At 38.8% G+C, this 22,494-nt stretch overlaps 1 protein-coding gene across 3 annotated transcripts in view; it reads left to right on the top strand.

The window, feature by feature from the left end:
* The window catches only part of CFAP43 (cilia and flagella associated protein 43), a 114,834-nt gene that overhangs the window by 25,883 nt on the left and 66,457 nt on the right, over positions 1-22,494 (top strand). For all 3 annotated transcript variants that reach the window (XM_012102884.5, XM_060405176.1, XM_027960224.3), the window contains exons 7-12: positions 6,502-6,569; positions 8,216-8,347; positions 12,992-13,108; positions 15,990-16,070; positions 20,535-20,683; positions 22,251-22,354. In XM_012102884.5, coding sequence (XP_011958274.1) covers positions 6,502-6,569; positions 8,216-8,347; positions 12,992-13,108; positions 15,990-16,070; positions 20,535-20,683; positions 22,251-22,354 — 651 coding nt within the window. The remainder of the gene's footprint in view (positions 1-6,501; positions 6,570-8,215; positions 8,348-12,991; positions 13,109-15,989; positions 16,071-20,534; positions 20,684-22,250; positions 22,355-22,494) is intronic.

Below are 22,494 nucleotides of genomic sequence, written 5' to 3'. Positions count from 1 at the left end.
TTCATAAGGAAATACATTTTTATCTTCATGATATAGATGAAGAAATGGAGGCCTTAAGAGCTTAAGAAACATGCCCAAATTCACATAACTAGTAAACTATAGAGCTGACACCTGAACCCAGACAATAAGACCTCAGAGTCCAAGTTCCTACTATGCTGTATCCTTCTGCATACATAGGTGCTCAGTTGCTCGGTTCTGTCCGACTCTTTGTGACCCCGTGGACTGTAGTCCACCAGGCTCCTCAGCCCATGAAATTTTCCAGGCCCGAATACTGGAGTGGGCTGCCATTTCTTACTTCAGGGTGTCTTCCCCACCCAAGGATCAGACCTGCATCTCTTGCGTCTCCTGCATTCGCAGGCAGATTCTTTACCACTAGCACCACCTGGGAAGCCCTCTTCATAATATGCCTGTTTAATCAGCTAATATGCCCTTCCCTGCCTTCCACAGTAACTCTTTCTCCACGAGACCTTCCTTTAGGACCAACCGCCATCTTGAAAATTACTTTCCATTGCCTCACTAGCATTTCTGAGAGAATCTGATCTGTTCTCCTTAGATCAAGTGTCCACTCTTGGTCCCATCAGAGTTGGCCTGGGTCAGAGAAGCCAGTATCACCTTGTGTGAAGCTACATGTAGACACTTTGAGAAGGGAGTCTCACCAGGGCAAGATCTCCAACCTAACCAATGCACTTTCCACTCTAATTCTTCTTATTCTTTCACACCTTGCTTTCTGCAGCAACCGTAGAGCTGATTTCATTGAGCTTAATCCATAGTTGACCCAAACGAGGCATCCCATCCCTGCCAAACTGCCCTCTTTCTTTTTTTTCTAATTTTTATTATTTTTTAATTTAAACATTTATTTTAATTGGAGGCTAATTACTTTACAATATTGTATTTGTTTTGCCATACATCAACACTGCCCCTCTTGACCATTTTCCACGTTTAACTCAAGGATCAGTTCAGTTCAGTTCAGTTCAGTCGCTCAGTCGTGTCTGACTCTTTGCGACCCCATGAATTGCAGCATGCCAGGCCTCCCTGTCCATCACCAACTCCCGGAGTTCACTCAAACTCGCGTCCATCAAATCAGTGATGCCATTCAGCCATCTCATCCTCTGTCGTCCCCTTCCTCTCCTGCCCCTAATCCCTCCCAACATCAAAGTCTTTTCCAATGAGTCAACTCTTCGCATGAGGTGGCCAAAGTACTGGAGTTTCAGCTTTAGCATGATTCCTTCCAAAGAAATCACAGGGTTGATCTCCTTCAGAATGGACTGGTTGGATCTCCTGGTAGTCCAAGGGACTCTCAAGAGTCTTCTCCAACACCACAGTTCAAAAGCATCAATTCTTCGGCACTCAGCCTTCTTCACAGTCCAACTCTCACATCCATACATGACCACTGGAAAAACCATAGCCTTGACTAGATGGACCTTAGTCAACAAAGTAATGTCTCTGCTTTTGAATATACTATCTAGGTTGGTCATAACTTTTCTTCCAAGGAGTAAGCATCTTTTAATTTCATGGCTGCAATCACCATCTGCAGTGATTTTGGAGCCCCCAGAAATAAAGTCTGACACTGTTTCCACTGTTTCCCCATCTATTTCCCTTGAAGTGATGGGACCGGATGCCATGATCTTCGTTTTCTGAATGTTGAGCTTTAAGCCAACATTTTTACTCTCCTCTTTCACTTTCATCAAGAGGCTTTTTAGTTCCTCTTCACTTTCTGCCATAAGGGTGGTATCATCTGCAAATCTGAGGTTATTGACATTTCTCCCAGCAATCTTGATTCCAGCTTGTGTTTCTTCCAGTCCAGCGTTTCTCATGATGTACTCTGCATATAAGTTAAATAAGCAGGGTAACAATATACAGCCTTGATGTACTCTTTTTCCTATTTGGAACCAGTCTGTTGTTCCATGTCCAGTTCTAACTGTTGCTTCCTGGCCTGCATATGGCCTCAATATGCCAACAAATTTGGAAAACTCAGCAGTGGCCACAGGACTGGAAAAGGTCAGTTTTCATTCCAATCCCAAAGAAAGGCAATGCCAAATAATGCTCAAACTACCGCACAATTGCACTCATCTCACACGCTAGTAAAGTAATGCTCAAAATTCTCCAAGCCAGGCTTTAGCAATATGTGCCGGGGTCCAGCCCCAGTGGATCCAGGGAATTCGAAGGGTGGACGGAGTTGGCAAGGAAAACTTATTTATTAATATAAGATTAGATTAGGAAGAAATAGTGTAGTAGGAGAATTAAGTGGAGGAAGAGGGCTGAATAACTTGGATTACGTGGAAGGCCAATAAAATTCCAGACAAGGAATTTGCACCATCTATGTTGGGCCACTGGCGCTCGCTTGAATATCTAAGGGTGCCTCGCCTTAGGCTCCCTTTCGCGCGGGTCTTAACAGCCAGGGCAAGTAAGTAGACTTGGCGAGCCTCCGCGCCCCAGATGGGAATTCAGCCTGAAATTAGAGTGAAGAGGAGAGGAAAGAGAGAGACACGGGGGAAACCAGTCCAGTGGCTGGCTCCATCCTCTATTATTCAGAAGGCCTTTTATACTTTAGATAAAACATGGAGATCAATGGGTAACACAAAGTTGTGCAGCGTTAGCAGTCTAAACTCTTATCAAAACCAGGCTTTTCTCTCTGCATACCTAATTGTACACACAAGTCTTAGGTAATTTACATCATCTTCCAGCCAAAAGGGCCAATTAACATTTTACAGCCTTTTTTCTGATAAGGATTTGTCAACCAGAAGACTTATTTGTGTTGATCTTCCCAAGGTGTGGTGCCACTCTCAGAAAGCACTAAATAAAGTTACATTCTTACACAGCAAAGATATAGCAACTTATCACGGGTGGAATTCCTCACGCTGGCTCCCGGCAAATACGTGAACCATGAACTTCCTGATGTTCAAGCTGGTTTTAGAAAAGGCAGAGGAACCAGAGATCAAATTGCCAACATCCTCTGGATCATGGAAAAAGCAAGAGAGTTCCAGAAAAACATCTATTTCTGCTTTATTGACTATGCCAAAGCCTTTGACTGTGTGGATCACAATAAACTGTGGAAAATTCTGAAAGAGATGGAAATACCAGACCACCTGACCTGCCTCTTGAGAAATCTTTATGCAGGCCAGGAAGCAACAGTTAGAACTGGACATGGAACAACTCAAGGATGACTATGGCTTAATTTCAAGCCCTCTCTGATCTTTTCTTACCTGTACCATTGATAGTATTTCTGACTACTCCCCAGTATGAGTTTTCTGATCTAGCCAGTCATTTCTTCCCATCATTTCACAGACATTTCACAGCCAGCTCATTCCCTTGTCACTTTTCACTCTGAATCCTCCAGTTTGCAGCTCAAACACCACATCCTACAGCAAGTCTTCCCCATCTACACGTCTTCATATACTCCCTCTCCTGTTTCCTGACTCACCCTCCACTGTGAAAGTAAAGCCATTAGGTTCAGCTTTCCTACCCCAGCCTGCCACACTCCCCCCACCTCACTCTTCCCACTACTCTCATCTGTACTCTCCGGGCCTGGGCCACCCTCTGATCTTATGTTCACAATGCCATCCCTCAGCTCTCTAAAGAATAAGTCTCTCTTCTGGCCTGTCATTCCAGTTTCAGCTCTCCCACTTGAGCCTCATAGAAGTTCTCATCATTCCTGTACTCTCTCTAAATTCTGCCTGCAGGCATTGGGAGTTACCTTTGTCTAGGATGCCATGTCTTCCTCTCTACCTAGTGAAATTATCCATTGTGGAGCCTCTGTGTCCTCACTCCAACTTACAGGCAAACTCAGGTGCCCCATCTGGGGTTCCATCAGACTCACATCTTTGTTAGAGCCTCATCCTCTGCTGTTATCAAAATATAATGCCTCCTGTGCCTGACTGTCCTTCCCAGTCAGTCAGTTGATTTGCTCATTTGTGTCTGACTCTTTACGACCCCATGGACTGCAGCACGCCAGACCTCCTTGTCCATCACCAACTCCCAGAGCTTGCTCAAACTCCTCATGTCCCTCGAGTTGGTGATGCCATCCAAACATATCATCCTCTGTCATCCCCTTCTCCTCCTGCCTTCAATCTTTCCCAGCATCAGGGTCTTTTCAAATGAGTCAGCTCTTTGCATCAGGTTGCCAAAGTATTGGAGTTTCAGCTTCAGCATCAGTCCTTCCAATGAATATTCAGGACTGATTTCCTTTGGGATGAACTCGTTGGATCTCCAATCCAAGGGACTCTCAAGAGTCTTCTCCAACACCACATTTCAAAATCATCAGTTCTTTGGCGCTCAACTTTCTTTATAGTCCAACTCTCACATCCGTACATGACTACTGGGAAAACCATAGCTTTGACTAGATGGACTTTTGTTGGCAAAGTAATGTCTCTGCTTTTTAATATGCTGTCTAGTTTGGTCATAGCTTTTCTTCCAAGGAGTAAGCGTCTTTTAATTTCATGGCTGCCAGTCACCATCTGCAGTGATTTTGGAGCCCCCCAAAATAAAGTGTGTCACTGTTTCCATTGTATCCCCATCTCTTTGCCATGAAGTGATGGGACTGGATGCCATGATCTTAGTTTTCTGAATATTGATTTTTAAGCCAGCTTTTTCACTCTCTTTCACTTTCATCAAGAGGCTTTTTAGTTCTTCTTCACTTTCTGCCATAAGGGTGGTATCATCTGCATATCTGAGGTTACTGATACTTCTCCCAGCAATCTTGATTCCAGCTTGTGCTTCATCCAGCACAGCATTTTTCATGATATACTCTGCATATAAGTTAAATAAGACTGTCTTTCCCATTAGTCATCAACTCTGAAGTTAGGAACAGTGACTTCAACTTTGGCTCTATAGTTTAATCCCAGAGATTGCTAGAGGGTAAATTGGCACCTCTTTGTGTTTGTAAAGTGAATTATAAACAATATTTCTCATTTCCAAATTCCTATTTTGTGATGTTTTATACAATTTAGGACTTAGTTGTATATAGTCTTTTTTTTAGCCATACTGCACAGCATATGGGATGTTAGTTCCCCAATCAAAGATCGAACCTGCACCCCTTGCAGTGAAAGTTGAGAGTCTTAACTACTGGACTTCCAGGGAAGTCCCTGTACGTAGTCTTTTATTGCTCACTAATTCCATCCTATATACTATTTCTTATCATTTTCATTATACATATATTAAAATACTTCCAAATAAATGTTTTCTGTCTTCTACAATGTGGAGGACACTGCTGCCTTTGAGTTGATATAGGTGGCAAATATATAATCTCATAATCAATAGCCTCAAGGTATTTATATTTTATTAAAGAGAATAAGACAAGTTGACAGATAATTGCAGCCAGAAAAATCAAGATGTGAGGAAAGCGTCATAAAGCTCTATGGGAATTCAGTTGAGGGAAAAATGCCAAATTAAGTCCTGTTGTAGGTGGCATTTGAAATAGCCCTTAAAGGATAGGTTCACAGGCAGAGATGAGGGTAGGTGAAATTTTGGACAATGGTATCCATGTAAACGAGAAAACATGGGGAAGGTTGAGAAACAAGAAGTTGTCCAGTTTGTCTGGAGCATCAAGTGTTATGCAGAAATAGTGGTGATAAAGGGACATCTAAGTGATACCACATCTGACCTTGAATCTGACTGAGGTGTTTATACCTAATCTATCTGACAGTAGAACGACATCAACTGCTGAGTGGAGATGTACCCCAATTGGAACTGTGCTTGCAGACATAAATTATCCATAGTTTAGGAAAGGAGTAGCTATAAGCAGCAGGCATCTAGACTAGGCCAGGTTCATAGCAATGGATTCTGGTGGCAGGTGGATTAAAGAGAAGAAGCTACTGGGAGGTGAACAGTCTTTGGAGGAAAGGGCACTATGTGTCTTAGCATCTGGCAAAATGCTGAGCAGGTAGTATGCGACAAATAAAAGTCTGCCAGGTGTCTCTGAGCCTTTGATCTTGTAGTTCTTGCAGTTTATCTACATAAAAGCTAGTGTGCTTTTTATGACATTCCCCCAGGACAATATTTTATTAATAACAAAGATCTTATAAATCTTTTTTTATTTTTACTTTTAAAAATCCACCACGTTTTATTTATTGAGGTACAAATTTACACGCCATAAAATACTCAAATCTTAAGTATACAGTTTAATAATAATATCGTTTTTGTCTTTTTTTCCCCCCAGCCTCTTAAAATCTCTGATAATTTCTTTCCTTAAAAAAGGAAATATATTTACTATATAATTCCACAATGTTACTCCCATAGATCTGATGATACAGAACATTAAAAAAAAAACTTGTGTGATTTATCATTAATTATTAATTTATCATTATCATCAGTAACCATTGCAAAGTAGCTTTTATTCTTTATTGTTTGAGAGGCATCATAGCATGTATTCTGATAGGAAGTTGATCTGTAGAAAAAGGAATTACAAAGAAATGAATAGCCCTAGGAAAGCAAGTGAGACTAATCACTCTATATGGCACTTTTAATTATCTGTCACCTGTTTCACTTTGTTTTTCTTTCCCAAAGTTGAAAGAAATCTCCTCAGTCCAGTCACCATGGCATATCAGAAGGGAGGCGTGCTTGCTTCTGGAATTGTAATGTATTTTTTTCTTCAAAATTAATTGCTTTCAAGAAAAATATATAAACCCATGAAGCTAACACAATGTTGTAAATTAACTATACTTCAATTTAAAATGGTTAAAAAATATGTCAAATGGAAAAATAAAATATACAAAATTTCTATTTACTGCCATTTACTATGATGAACCATAATATGTGATATCAAGTTCTGTCAGTTTATTAATTAAAATTGTTTTTTCAGGGGATGCTATTGTAAAACCTTTTATTACAAATTATATATATATACAAAATTATAGAAAACATTATAGTGAACTATCATATGTCTGTCTTATTGCAAATAAATAAAATTTAAAAATCTACCACCCCAAAACATACATACACACACACACTCAAAGGAGTCAAGTCTTCCAGAGTTCACCAACCAGTAAGTGGAGAAGCTGGAAATTGAACCCAAGCATGGTAAACTCCAAAGTCCTTTCTCATTTTTTAGGGCACACAGCTTCATTAAGTAAGAAAAGGGGCCAGACCATGTTACTTTTCCATGTGGTTGTAATCAAGGTTTGACCTACAGTAAAATCTCTGGTCTACTGGTAGCTGTCCCAAACCACTGTTAGCTTTGTCTCTTCTTTTGCCACAAATCACACCTCTAGGAACCTAAGGGCAGCTGCAAAATGCTGTCAGAATGAAAGCTCCACCAACAGGAAGCAGTCTGGAGCTCATAAACCTACATTTAGTTCATAATCTCCGCTCCCCAACCTTGCAATGGACTACCTCTTTCTACATTTAGTCTGCATTTGTCCTTTTCAAGTCACCCTTGGTGGGTTTTTTTTGTTTTGTTTTGTTTTGTTTTAATCTAGTTTAAAGGAAAGCTTGGAGCATCTGTTCTGGTGAGGGATGGAGAGTGATGATGATCTTGCAGAAAGCACCTTGCACGTTTTTCCCCAGGTCCCAAGTCTGAACCAAGCCATCTCACAAATACCTCTTAGTCATTAGGGGGTCTAACCTAGAAATGATGCCTAAGTTTGCCCAAAATCTTTTCATTACTGTAAAAATAACTTAAGTTCTTCTTGAAAGTAGTTAAATTAACCTAAAACTGTTTACAACTTACTGATCAACATTTAACCAACCCATTTTCACTGGATACTTGCCCTGTTTCTAGCACTGTGTGAAAAACTAGAAAGGAGAATACAAAGGAAATAAGCAGCACACTCCCCACCTTTGAGTCATTTAGAGATTTAAGAAATGCACACAATAATGATTAAAGAACATACATTAAGGCTAAAGTCCTTTGAAGTAAGGAGACTGCTGAATACCAGCCATACAGTAAACCCTGCCTCATCTACCCCACGTCCTTTATCCAGAAGAATGTGGTAAGGTGATAAATACTAAAGAAGTTCAAAGAAAGGGGAGATTAGCAAAATTTTAGGTAACTGAAAATGTGTCAGAAAAAAAAAAGTTAAAAACTGACCAGGAAACATGGTTAAAAATTGGCTAAATGAAGGTATGAAGACAGAACATTCTAGATAATGTAAACATAGATGATGTTTCCAAAAATGAACAGTAGATACTAATCAATAAATCTTAGCTGATTTGATGAGGAAAGTATACTATGCATGGACTGAGACTAATTTTCATTTATCTTATTGTTTTTGGTTTCTAGGATGGCTTTGTGTATTCTTTACTTATTAAAGATACAAATTACAAAGTAGAGGATTTTCTTGAGGTTGAAAGGCCAGTGGAACATTTGATGTTTTCTCCTAGTTACAGAATGTTGCTGATTCAGATAGACAAGGTATGCTAGATGGTGATTTCTTGATAAGTTTTCAGATATTATTATTATCATCATTGCATGACAGGAATGAAGGGCAGAATGTGCTGCATAATGATCCATTACTAGTCAGGACTCTTTAGCTTGCGAATGAAAAATCAGCCAGTTTAAAAGTCCAGGAAACACTTGAGTGTTGTTTCTTCTTTTTGTGTATATATAACTGAAAGCAAGCAAGGAATTGATATAAATCTGGGCGCTCCCGTGTTGCTATTAGCCTTGTTTTTCTGCCATATCTTAGCTCTGTTTCCTCTCTACTTCCTCCCTTTCTATGAAGATAGTGTCAAAAGAATGTCCTGAAACTCCAGTTTTATATTTTTATCCTCTTGGTGACCTTAGTAGAAAGATACCAGTTGGGAAAAAAATGTCCTGTAACTGGACTTATTGTACTAACTTGGGTCACCTTTCTACCCCTGGGTCAATTACTATGTCCAGAGGGATTCTAAACTCTCATTGACCAGGCTTAGGTCACACGTCTAACCTTGGAGCCTAGGTAGGGTCATCTCAGTTTAGTTCAGTTCAGTCGCTCAGTCATGTCCAACTCTTTGTGACCCCATGGACTGCAGCACACCAGGCCTCCCTGTTCATCACCAACTCCCAGAGTTTACCCATTCTCATGTCCATTGAGTCGGTGATGCCATCCAACAATCTCATCCTCTGTCATCTACTCAAACATAAACTGAGATTGTGGTAATGGGTGGTTCGCTAAGGAGAGTATAGGTTCCGTAAGAGAAGAAGGGAGGGAAATAAATGCAGGATAAAATCAAATGCCCACATGAATTATACTGTTAGGAAGACTCCTAAGTCAGGAATAGCAGTTTATATTGTTGGGCAATGATTTTAGATAAATTACAAGTAAAATTGAATGATTTTTTGCCTAAAAGAAATTGAAACTAAAATATGGAAAGACTTAAGTTTCTGTGATTACCAGAAGTTAAAACAACTGTGTTAATGATGTTTTAATAAATGAAAAACTTGAAGTATCTATGGAGGACAGAAAACAATAAAAAATGTAACCTAAGAGAAGGGAGAAAGACACAAATAGAAATCATACAAAAGAAAAATATGCTTACAGTAAAAATGAAATGAATATGTCTGACAGAAGACTGGACGCAGCCAAAGAGAGAACAGATGAAGATAGACTGGAAGATGTTATTCATAATGTACCCAAGAGATGAAAGTATACGAAATATAGAAAGGAGGGTAAGAGAAATGAATGATATAGTGAAAAGATCTAACATGTATTTGATTGGAATTCCAAAGAGGAGAGTCAGACAGGAGCAATATTTAAGGAGATATTTTCCAGAACTGATTAAAGATATGAATTTACAGCTTCAGGAGGTACAGTGAATCCCAAGCAGGATACATAAAAAGATATACACACCCAGACTTACCAGTGTGAAATTGTTGAAAACTAAAGACAAAGAGAAAATCTTGAAAGTAGTCAGAGAGAAAACCAGATTATCTCAAGGGACTTTCAATTAGGCTAACAGCTGACTTCTTTGGCAATAACATAAGAAAGAAAGATTAGAATGATATCTTCCATGTAGTTCAGGGGTCAGCACACTGTGGACCCCTTGGGTCAAAACCAGCCTCCTGCTTGTTTCTGTAAACAAAATTTTACTGGAACACAATCAGACCCACTTGTTTATGTATCGTCTACTGCTGCTTTGACACTGCAATGATAGTATTAAGCAGTTGTGAGAGACTACACAGCCTGCAAAGCCTAAAATATTTATTGGTTGTCCCTTTATAGAAAAAGTTTGCTGACCCCTGATTTAGTGAAATAAGGTTGCTATCACTGAATTTTATACCCAGGGAAAATACTTTTCAGTATAGGGATGAAAAATGACATTTTTAGAAGTGAGCATTTGTTAGTACGTCATCACTAGAGAAAATTCTAAAGAATGTACTTCAGGCAGAAGGAAAATGATCCCAGAAGGAAAGACTGTGATGCAAAAAGAATGAAGAACAGTAGTAAATGTGTGGAGAAAGGTAAGTGAAGACTGACTGTATAAAACAACAACAATAATGTGAAGCTGGAGGGAAAGGCCTGTGCTGCGTGCTCAGCCACTCAGCTGTGTCTAAGTCTTTGCAACCCTTTGGCTGCAGGCCGCCAGTCTCCTCTGTCCATGGGATTTTTCAGACAAGAATACTAGAGCAGTTGCCATCTCCTTCTCCAGGGGATCATGCAGACTCGGGGATCAAAACTGAGTCTCCTGCATTGGGAGGTAGATTCTTTCACCCGCTGAGAGAGGAAAGGTTTTAAGTTCTTCTGATGTTTATAAATTAAGTATACGTGTTCTGACCTGTAAGGTAACCAAAAAAGAACTGAAACATCAGATGAAATTTCCACATAATAGAGGGGCAAAGTGGAAGCGTTCAAGAAAGCCACCCAAAAGAAGAAAAGAAAAGAGAAATAAAGATATACAAACAACTGAGAAGAAAACAGGGAGCATAAATTAAAGTGTAATGTTTAATCTCAAATATACTAGTAATTACAATTAAAGCAAAACAGAATAGTTGATCTAGTTAAAAGGCAAATATTAGCATATTTGATTAAAAAAAGCCAAACCTAACTATGCACTGTTTTCAAGTGACATATCTAAAGCATAAGATTGAAAGTAAATTCTTAAAAATATAGTAACATTGAAAGCAAATTAAAGATTGAAAGTAAATAAAAAGATAGGAAAAGATATATCATGCAGACACTAACCAAAAGAAAGTCTTTGGAGATATATTAATATTAGACAAAATAGACTTTTGGGCAAAAATCATTCCTAAGGACAAATGAGTTTATTAATATTTTAGAATAGTAAAAGGTTAAATTCACTAGAAGTCTATAAACTTTTAAGATATATATGTACCAAATAAAATAACTTCAAAATATATAAAGCAAAACATGACAAAATGACAAGGAAAAGCCAAGTCATCATCTCAACAGATTTTAATATACTTTTCTCAGTACTTAATAGAATAAATGTGTGTATTTAACACAGTAGCCAAGGTGAGAAAAGCATCTCTACTACTCAGAGCCCTCCAGTGATTGCCTATGTTATTCTGAGCAAAAGCCAAAATCTTTACTATGCTTTACAAGGTTCTTCATGATGTGGAATCCACTCCCCACCCTGGCCTGATCTCCCACTGGTCTTCCTGTTCACCCTGCTTCAGTCATGCTGGCCATGATGTAAGCCTTTTGTGCTCACCAGGCTTGCTCCTCCCTCGGAGAGCACTGGCTGTCCTTCTGTCTGGAATGCATTCCCCACAGAGTCCGCATGAATACCTTCCTCATGTCCTTCAGGTCTTTTCCCTAAACTCACCTTCTCAGTAACGTGTTTCTTGGACACACAGGTTTGAATTCTACCCTCTTATTTTGCCATGTCATATGCTCTTTCCCTGCTTTTTTTTTTCTTTCTATAATTATTGCTCTTTAACTTATAATATATATTATTTAGATATTTTATTTATTGACTGAATCCCCCAGTAGAATGTAAGCTCCATAAAGGCAGGGAATTTTTATCTGTTCTGTCCTCTGATGTAGCCCCCGCATCCAGAGCTGTGTCTGGCACAGTGTGTCCACTCCATATTTGTTGAAGGAATGAATGAAAGATAAAATCAATAAATACCTACCAAAGTTTAGACTTTACAGAGTTGTGTTTTTTTACATAAACAAGAATAAAAACATTCATGTTTAACTCAAGTAAACATGAAGAACTTGTGATCAGTTTAAAACAGACTTCTTATTGCTAGTAACCATACCGTAGTATAGTCACTTGGCAGAGATGCATAAGGTACAGGGTAGATTTTTTTTTTTTTTTTTTTTTGGAGAGGTGAATTTGGAACCTGAGAATGATAAACAAGTTTTAAAGTAACAGCTTCAGACACACCTCTACAAGTTTCACAAAATTTTATTTAAAAGTTTCATTAGTACCCATCATGGTCTAGTATGTGATAGAATTTAGTTCATCTTAACAACTTTTTTGGAGAAGGCAATGGCAAGCCACTCCAGTACTCTTGCCTGGAAAATCCCATGGACAGAGGAGCCTGGTGGGCTGCAGTCTATGGGGTCGCTAAGGGTTGGACACGATGGAGCGACTTCACTTTCACTTTTCACTTTCATGCTTTGGAGAAGGAAATGGCAACCCACTCCAGTGTTCTTGCCTGGAGAATCCCAGAGATGGAGGAGCCTGGTGGGCTGCTGTCTATGGGGTCGCACAGAGTCGGACATGACTGAAGCACTTAGCAGCAGCAGCAGCAACAACTTTTTTGGTTTTCCACATTCTTCAAACTTTCTGCAAAAATAAACATAATTTTTGAAGTCAGGAAAAAGTGCTTCATTATGTTTTATAATCTAAAAAACAAATGCCTGGAAATGGAGGAAAGAAGTCTTATTTATTGAATATTTTAATTGATGAGTGAATGCAAGAATCAATAAAACAAGTGTTTAGATTTTAAGCTCCTCAAGGTCAGGGCCTTACTGAGTTTATCTCTACTTTCCCATCACATTTTCCCACACAGTGTCTTATTACTTACAGGGAACATTTAATAACTATTTGTTCAACAGAACACACAACAATTGCATTATTTTTTTCTTTTTTGGTATATTTACAGGGGTCTATTTTTATTTATACTTTTGGTGAGGAGCCAACCTTTGAAAAAGTCCTAGAGGCTTGTGATGGGAAATTTCAGGCGACAGACTTTATCACACCTGGAAATGAATACTGCATGGTAAGGAATATTGTCTTTGTTCCACAATAGGATTTAAGGATGAGATTTGGAAATTCACGTGCAACCTGTTGCAAATAGGAAGCAGAGTGTACTTGAAGATTCAGCCAGTTCCATCGTTAGATCTACTCCCCAGTTAAAATGACATCATCACATTGTGACTCATAACATTAAGTCTCTGAACATGACCAAAGCAATTAAAATCTTAACAGCCATCCTGTTTGTATTCACCATCCAAGTTTTCCAAGCCATATCTTTAAACACATTCATTGCTAGTGAGTTGTCAACACTCATTAAACTATTAGTGTTTTACCCTTTTTCAGAGTGATCCAGCCCCATCTGAAAATGAAAATGAAATAGTTGCCATGCATAAAACATGTATTCAATCTACTTTAAAAAAAAAAAACCACCCTCTACATTTAGAAAAGAAAAGTTTTTTCTGATGATTAACTGCTTACCTTTAGTTGATCTCAAGAAATATAATTCACTTTCCATATGATTCATCAACAAATCCATTAAGATTTTGGGAGTTCTAGAAAATATTAATAAAAAGATACATAAACTATGGAATAGGTAACATTTAAGAGTTCTTCCAGTTGTCAGATTCTGATTATATGCTTTTTCTTTCAGATATTCTCTGATAAGGATTAAATTTAAAAATTTAATACAAGATTTTCACGTTTAGAATTAGATACTTGATCCACAACATCATGTACTCACTCCCTCCTATTCAAGAAACAGAATTTAAACTATATCACGTTGCAGTTACTTTAAAATGCTTTCAGTCTTGATCCTGTGAAAGAAGAAAAATGAACAAGATGAATTCTGGGTTTCCAGTCTAGCATGTAAAGAACCTTACATCAGGGGGAAAGAAAAGCTGAATAAACTTAAAATCAACCATTCCTCTCAGACCCATCAGAGAATTGGGGTCATAGGGGAAACCACTGCCCCCAAAATTATAGAGACAGACAGGCAGATGCAAAGAATCATAGCTTACTGGAGCAGATACCCAGAAGCAGAAACCAGGCCTGGAGCCAGTACCCAGGGGGATTACAATGGGAGAATCTGCACATCTCAGACCAAAAACAAGGACACTAGAGGCAGTTTTAGTTTCTGACATGTTCAGCTGCAGCAGACAATAAACACAGCCTAACTCCTAGCCAGATAAGCATAAAACCCCATATTACAGCCTACTTAATTCATATCCTTTTACCCAGTACATTATGTCCAACTTTTAACAAAAATTATATGGCATACTAAAAGACAGTAACAGTTAGAAGATACAGAGACAGCATCAGAACCAGACTCAGATATTGTTGTATCTGAAAATAATTACAAAGATGTTGTAATTTATCGGGCCAGAAATTTAAAACAACTATGATTAATATACTAAGGGGTCTTATGAAAACAGTGGGCAACATGAAAGAATGATTGGAAAATATAAGTAGAGATATGGAAACCTGAAGAATGAAATAAATATTAGAAATATAAAACACTGTAACAGAAATGAAGAATGCCTTTGGTGGGCTCATCAATAGACTGAATATTGCAGAGGAAAGAATCAATAAGCTTGAAGAAATGTCGGTAGAACCTTTAACACTGAAATTCAAAAAGAAAAAAAGAATCAAAAAGAACAGAATATCCAAGAACACGGGACAATTACAAAAGGTTTAGCATACACACAATAGAGAAAGGAAGGAATGAACAGAGGAAATGTGTGATGTAATAATGGCTGAGAAGTTTTCAGAATTCATGTCAGACACCTAACTACAGATCTGGGAAGCCAAGAGAGCACTAGAAGGATAAATACCAAAAAAATTTACACCAACACATATTAAGCGAAGAAGAACCAAAGAGTCTCTTGATGAAAGTGGAAGAGGAGAGTGAAAAAGTTGGCTTAAAACTCAACATTCAGAAAGCTAAGATCATGGCATCCGGTCCCATCACTTCATGGCAAGTAGATGGGGAAACAATGGAAACAGTGACAGACTTTATTTTCTTGGGCTCCAAAATCACTGCAGATGGTGACTGCAGCCATGAAATTAAAAGACACTTACTCCTTGGAAGAAAAGTTATGACCAACCTAGACAGCATATGAAAAAGCAGAGACATTACTTTACATATTAAATATGCATTTAATAAATATTAAATATTATTTAATATGCATTTAATACATGTTAAATACATATTTACATATTACTTTACATATTAAAAAGCAGAGACATTACAACAAAGGTCCGTGTAGTTAAAGCTATGGTTTTTCCAGTAGTCATTACGGATGTGAGAGTTGGACTATAAAGAAAGTTGAGCGCCGAAGAATTGATGCTTTTGAACTGTGGTGTTGGAGAAGACTCTTGAGAAGATCTCCTTGGACTGCAAGGAGATCCAGTCAGTCACTCCTGAAGGAAATCACTCCTGAATATTCATTGGAATGTCTGATATTGAAGCTGAAGCTCCAGAACTTTGGCCACCTTATGTGAAGAACTGACTCATTTGAAAAGATCCTCATGCTTGGAAAGATTGAAGGTGGGAGGAGAAGGGGACGACAGAGGATGAGCTGGTTGGATGGCATCACCGACTCAATGGACATGAGTTTGAGTAAATTCTGGGAGTTGGTAATAGACAGGGAGACCTGGAGTGCTGCAGTTCATGGGGTTGCAGAGTCAGACATGACTGAGCAACTGAACTGAACTGAACTGAAAGGTAATAATTAATATTTGTTCAGAAGTATTAACATTGAGATTGTAAAGTAATTTTAATCCACATAAATAAAATGAAATTTTATTTTCAATCATCAGTGATTGACATACTAGAAAGAAATTTAGAACATGGTCCCATAGCAGTCTTATTTTCCATCTGAGTTTTATTTTTCTTTCTTTTACAGACACTCACACAGTCAGGGGAAGTTTGTGTTTGGGGTATAGAGGATGGTGCTTGTGTCAGCAGGATTTATCTGAATATCCAAGTAAGTGTGCCTTATAAATGGATTTTAAAAAAATATTGAATTCTAATCCAACCTACCTTCTTTCGTTCACATGTCAACAGTCTGTGGAAATACTTGTTACAGAGATGTTAATGTATTTTACCTTATATGTTTAGAATAATTCTTGTGTATAAAGTATGTTCCACAGCCCAAAATGTAGAACATAAGGTATTGTATTGGTATATAGGAAAGAACAAACTTTTCCTTGATGGCAATTATTTCTGAAAACCTAGTGATTTATATCTCACTCATGCTGCAAATTCATTGCGGGTTGACAGGATCTCTTTTTCCCCATGGTCTTTCAGGGAACAAAGCCAACAGAGGCTCCACCAATTAATAGCCCCTCAGTACCATGGGATGGGCTTCCCACGTGGCTCAGTGGTAAAGAATCCGCCTGACAACGCAGAAGATGCAGGAGGGTTCGATCTCTGGGTTGGGAAGATCCCCTGGAGGAGGAAATGGCAACCCACTCCAGTATTCTTGCCTGAAAAATTCCATGCAAAGAGGAGCCTGGCAGGCTACAGTCCACGGGGTCACAAAGAGTCAGACACAGCTGAGCCAATGAGCCACTGACCATGCACGCACACCATGGGATGGGAAGAGCTCTGGAGAGTCTTGAACTAGCGATTAAGTGTTTTTAATAAAAAACTAAACATTCCTTGGCCGTGACTAGGTGAATGGCCCCATCTAACCTCAAGGGGAACAGTTAGAAATGAAAGAAAGGTGCCACTCTAACCAGCTTGAGCCAAAAATGAAAAAGTGTGGGCTACTGACTCAATTAACTATAAAGAATAGAGCTTCTCTGGGCTCAGCTGTGGCTTTATCCAGCAACTCAAATGGTATTACCAAGGATCTCGTCTTTCTTGCTGTCTGTGTACCACGTCTTAATTTCATCTAAGACTTCGTGTGATTCCCAAATGCCACAAATACCAACCTCACATCAGATCATCAGGGAAGAAAACCTCCTACAATGGGAGGAGGAGGAGAAAAGAAGTTTCTCCTTTTCAGAAGGCTTATTAAATATATCCTAATATCCTAATAACACCCCTGAACTAATCACTGTGGACAGGGGCATGAGAAATGCTAGTTGGCTTAAAATCAGCCTTGGAAATGAGACTTAGATCTATTCCACTCAACTGAAAATAGAAGAGAGATGGTTTCTTAAAGGATATTCAAGAAATTTTCCAGAAGGAAGGTGCATGTAGGCTGGGTGTCAAACTACAGTTGCTCACTTAAACCTAAGCATAACCTACCATAAGGTGATGCCATTCTTTCCACCCTGGTCATGGTGCACATAAAATAATATTTTAAAAGTATAAAAAGATCAAAACAATGGTAAGGCTATTTTTTCTTAAATTATCTTTTTTTCCGTATTTCATTATTCTCAATGAGATATGGCTCTAGATAGTAGTGAGAAAAGTTACAATCTTTCTCTATTATAAATTAAAATCTCAGTTAATAATGCAAGATGAAGCATCATACTTCATATAAGAGGATACAAGATGCAAAAGATATATAATTCAATGAGATAGGTAAACTCATCCTAAAAAGTAAAGATAAAAATTCTTACCTAAAAGAATATGTGTAGACTCCATAATCAGTGTGGCAAAGGTTTACATGTTTTCATTTCTGTTAGAATTACTAGAACTAGAAAAATCTTAAAGTTCATCTGATCACACCTCTTTTTACAGATGAGATACATACAAACCTAAGGGTTTGTATAATCAGAACTTACCTTGCACTTCCTGGCTAAGGAGGGATAGGAAAGTCGCTCAGTCGTGTCCGACTCTTTGCGAGCCCCTGTTAATTGGTGGAGCCTCTGTCAGCTTTGTTCCCTGAAAGACCCTGGGGGAAAAGAGATCCTGTCAATCCACAATGAATTTGCAGCATGAGTGAGATATAAATCACTAGGGTTTCAGAAATAATTGCCACCAAGGAAAAGTTTGTTCTTTCCCATATACCAATACAATACCTTGGGCTATACAGTCCTTGGAATTCTCCAGTCCAAAATACTGGAGTGGGTAGCCTTTCCCTTCTCCAGGGGATCTTCCCAACCCAGGGATCAAACCCAGGTCTCCCACATTGCAGGCAGATTCTTTACCAACTGAGCCACAGGGGAAGCCCAAGAATACTGGACTGCGTAGACTATCCCTTCTCCAGCGGATCTTCCCAACCCAGGAATCAAACCAGGGTCACCTGCATTGCAGGTGGATTCTCTACCAACTGAGCAGGGGAAGTCCAGGGAGGGATATAGTTAGCATCAAAAGACTCTCTTTCTGCTTCAGATATCTTCCTTTCCCCTGACCAGAAGGGAGAGATTTGGGCAACTGTCACAGTTAAGCAGACATCCCTTCATTGAGCTCAAAACCAAGCATGGTACATTCATGTAGATCAGCCTTTGTTGGGGAGAATCAGTGATTTTTCCTTACTGAAGATTACTGCCACCCTCTGGAGAACTGATAAGTGGATTAATCCAGCAGTACAGAGGCTAGACTGCCCTGCCCAGGACTGTATTCTCCATGAACATTTTAGGTAGTGGTCCTCAGAGAACCTTGCTTAGCATCATGATGGCAGGATGCCCAAACACTAATACTTTCACTTGATGTTACCTGCCAGGGTAACTTAGATCCCTCCAAATATTGCTATATATTTTTAGCTTAGTCAACTATTGCCCTGGAACGGAGGGTAATTTCAACTGATTGTGTTGAGGAAACACAGATACACACACACACTAAGAGCTCCCATAAAGGTTTTCAGCTAAAAAACCCCCGAACCCTCACCATTTTGTTCCCAGTTCATACTGAGATACCAATATACTCAACCTGGTTAAGCCTCAGAAAATTCACTTTAAAAAATAAAAACCTGCTCAATGGAGAAACTGGATGAGGCAGGACCCCTGAGATTTCCTCTGCGCTTTGTTATCAGCTTTGGGATCCTGGGGGCAAATTGCTACATTTTCCTTTGCCCTTGCTTTCTAACCTGCAAAAGGATGACCTCAAGGTCTTTTCCATTTCTAACATTCTGTTATTTTATTCAAAACAACCTCCAGAATGTAATTATGTTACCTACAAGGGTTCCCCCTCTCTGGTGTTTCTTGTGCCAATAGAGCAGTACTGAGTTCGGTTCAACAGCAAAGGAAAATCTTATTTTTTGATCAGAGGGTGGAGGGGTGGGAGCTCTCCTTCTAGAGCGCATGCTTTTGTCACAGGGAGTGGCTGAGGCTGCTCTATAGAGTTCTCCTTGGGGGAGGGCAGAGTTGTCATGGGGCCAGTCCAGCCATGCTGCTCCCCTCGAGATCCAAATTCTGGGTGCAGCATCTCTGTGCACAGCCACCCCTGCTGCCATCCTAAGTCTTGAATTGAGGTGTTACTGGCAGTACGTCTCCACACGGCCACAGAGTTGAGGTGCTGCAGCGGTCTCACACTAAAAACTCTGGTCTGAAGTGCTGAGTACGAGACTGCTGCATATGTACCCTGTGAGCAGGTGAAATTAGACTGAAGCACAAATGAAGAGCTTCGACCTTATCACCTAGTTTTCATCTGACTCTTCTGGGGCACCCCAGTGGGCTTTGTCAGTGAAAACTATAGAGAAATGAATCCGATTCCTTAACTATCATGACCACAAATTTGTTCTCTTAGATATCATCTTCTGTAAATGACTGTTGGATAAGCAGGAATCTGTGATGCGTTTCTTTGGTGACAGGCCCCGTGCTCCGTGATACAGTTATTTTTTGAAGTCTTCCTCAGTTATACCAGCATCCCAGGATCTACTATTATCCAGCAGATGAATGCTGATTTTAAAAAATCACTAACATTCAATAAAGATGTCCAAAAGATGCTAGGAATATGTTTTAAATTTCCTATTATTCATTATTATCAGGTATAATCATTTTCTAATCAATTAAGGATAAAAATGAAGCCATGGTTTAAAGTTCAGGCAACTTTCTCATATTTTTATCATTCCAATTTTAGGATAAAAGAGTGTGATATATAGATTCCTATGACTTCTTATGTGATTGATTAGCTGAAGAATGTTGAGTGTATAATTTGTAATACCACATGACACTTGCCACTCTTCTTGTTCTTCGGGTTTTTCAAATAAACTGTAGAACTCTTAAGTGTAGGAAAGCAGGCTTCATTTTCTGGTGCAGTGAACCTGGGGTTTATTTTATTTTTTATTGAAGTTAATTGGTTTACAGTATTGCGTTAATTTTTCAGGTGAACAGCATAGTGATTGAGTATTTTTGTGGAGTGTACTCAGTTCAGCTCATTACAAGATTAGTGGGTATAACTCCCTGAGCTATACAGCGTACCCTTTTGCTAATGTGTTTTATATCTAGTAGTTGATGTCTGCTAATCCCATGCCCCTATTTCACCCTGCCCCCCTCTCTCTCCTTTGGTTTTCCATATCTGTGAATCTATTTCTTTTTGCATCTGTCTTAAACAGGCGACAGTTCTGGCTTGCTCTCCATCCTCCCTGTCTGCGGCCGTGGGGACCGAGACTGGCCATGTCTACTTCCTCGACGTCCGAGATGTCGAATCCCCTCATGAGGTTCATAAGTCCTTTCTCTCCAAATCACCCGTGCAACACCTCCTGTAAGTACCGCCTGTTTCTGGCAGCAAATTTGTCAGGCCTGTCTGTTGAGAATTCCACTGAAGTTTTAACTTTTTTTAGGTTTTACATGGGTTGTTTTGAAAACTAGTACATTGGCTCAGTTCTACATTCAAGAAATACAGAGATGTATATAGTTCAATACACTTTCCCACTGTTATCCCCAAATACCCAGTTCTCCTCCTTGGAGACAGCTTGTTACTAGTTTCTTGTGTCTTTTTACTGAACGTATTTTATTCACAAACAAGCAGAAAAATAAGTACTTCCTTTTAATTGCATGAATGTCTATCAAGCACTTAGAGTATACCAGGAACTTCTGTTGTATTAACCTCGTGAGATAGGTATCCTTATTGTCTTCCTTTTAAAGATAAGGCAGATGATACACAAATAATTTAAATAACAATTAATATCACACATGTTGTGAATGGCAAATGTTGAGATTTGAACCCAGGCAATTGGGCTCCAGAGTCCTTGCTTTTGCCCTTATAGGGTAGCAAACCATATATAATGTTCTGCACCACAATTTTTTTCACTTAATGGTATATCTTAGAGAAAGTCTTCTATCCACACATGAAGACCTTCATTCTTTTTTACAGCTACATAGTATTCCATCACATGAAATATATTCCATAATTTTTAAGACAGTATATTGATAGACATTTAGATGATTTCAAATTTTTTGAAACAGTACTTTTTAGAAGACAGCATAGAGACACTGAGTTTAAACTTATTATATTGTTATTATTATATCTTTGATTAACTTATCATAATACTAAATATTAACAAGACATGACGTTTTTGCCCTGCTTCACAGCTTGATGTGCTGTTACACATTGTAGTTTACTGAATGTGACGCTTGTCAAACATTCAGAAAAGTATTATGCTTGTCCCTGCTTCACAAGTGAGATAACTTAGGTTCAGAAAGAAGCATTTGCCAAGATTAGTCAGCTAGCTCTGGAAGGAGCCGGGTTTCCACCATCTGTGCTGTTCCTACAAGCTCTGTGCCTCTGTAGGGAGGGATCTGTAATCTCTCTCCGTTTACATTCCACTCCTCTGTATCATTTTTTTTTTTGGCACCTCTCCTTTCTCAGATGTTTGTCTCTTATCCTAATTTGCATTTCCCACTTTTTCTAATTTGATCAAAGTATAGAAACATTTTGCTACAGTCTTCTTCTTTCTGCCAGGACTTTACTGAGGGGCATTGGAATGCTCCACTCATCTCTAATTCGAGAATTACTTATGTACACCTGAAATATCAGAAAGCTTTGCTGTCGTATTTTGTTCACTTATGATGACATAGTTGACTGTTTTTAGTGAATCTTCTTGACCATATACTTATAAATTACAATTTCAAAACAATATTAGCCTAAAATGTAATGATTACATTTATGTATAATCACTTACCTTTTATAAGATCTGATAATATTAAAAATCATAAACCATAAGAATAATTTGTTTGGGATGTATATCCATGATGTCTTTCAATAAATTTATTTACCATCTTATTAGTGAAACAAGTAGCATCTGATAATCAGATTTCTTTTTTTCTAGGTATGACCAGAGAGGAATGTATGTATTAGTTGGAACATCAGAAGGACACATCTTTGTTATCAATGCCAAACCCTCAAGTTTATTTGAGATTCTTGGATTCATAGGTACTTACACTGAATTTTTTTTCCCCCAATCTGGGCAGCATGTGGGATCTTAGTTCCTTGACCAGGGATCAAACCCAGGCCCCCTACCGTGGGAACACGGAGTCTTAACCACCGGATCGCCAGGAAAGTTGCCATAGAAT

Source organism: Ovis aries, chromosome 22 (assembly GCF_016772045.2).
Source record: "Ovis aries strain OAR_USU_Benz2616 breed Rambouillet chromosome 22, ARS-UI_Ramb_v3.0, whole genome shotgun sequence".
Classification (NCBI taxonomy): Eukaryota; Metazoa; Chordata; class Mammalia; order Artiodactyla; family Bovidae; genus Ovis; species Ovis aries.
Note: the sequence above shows the minus strand (reverse complement) of the source record. Positions and strands in the feature narration are given on the sequence as shown.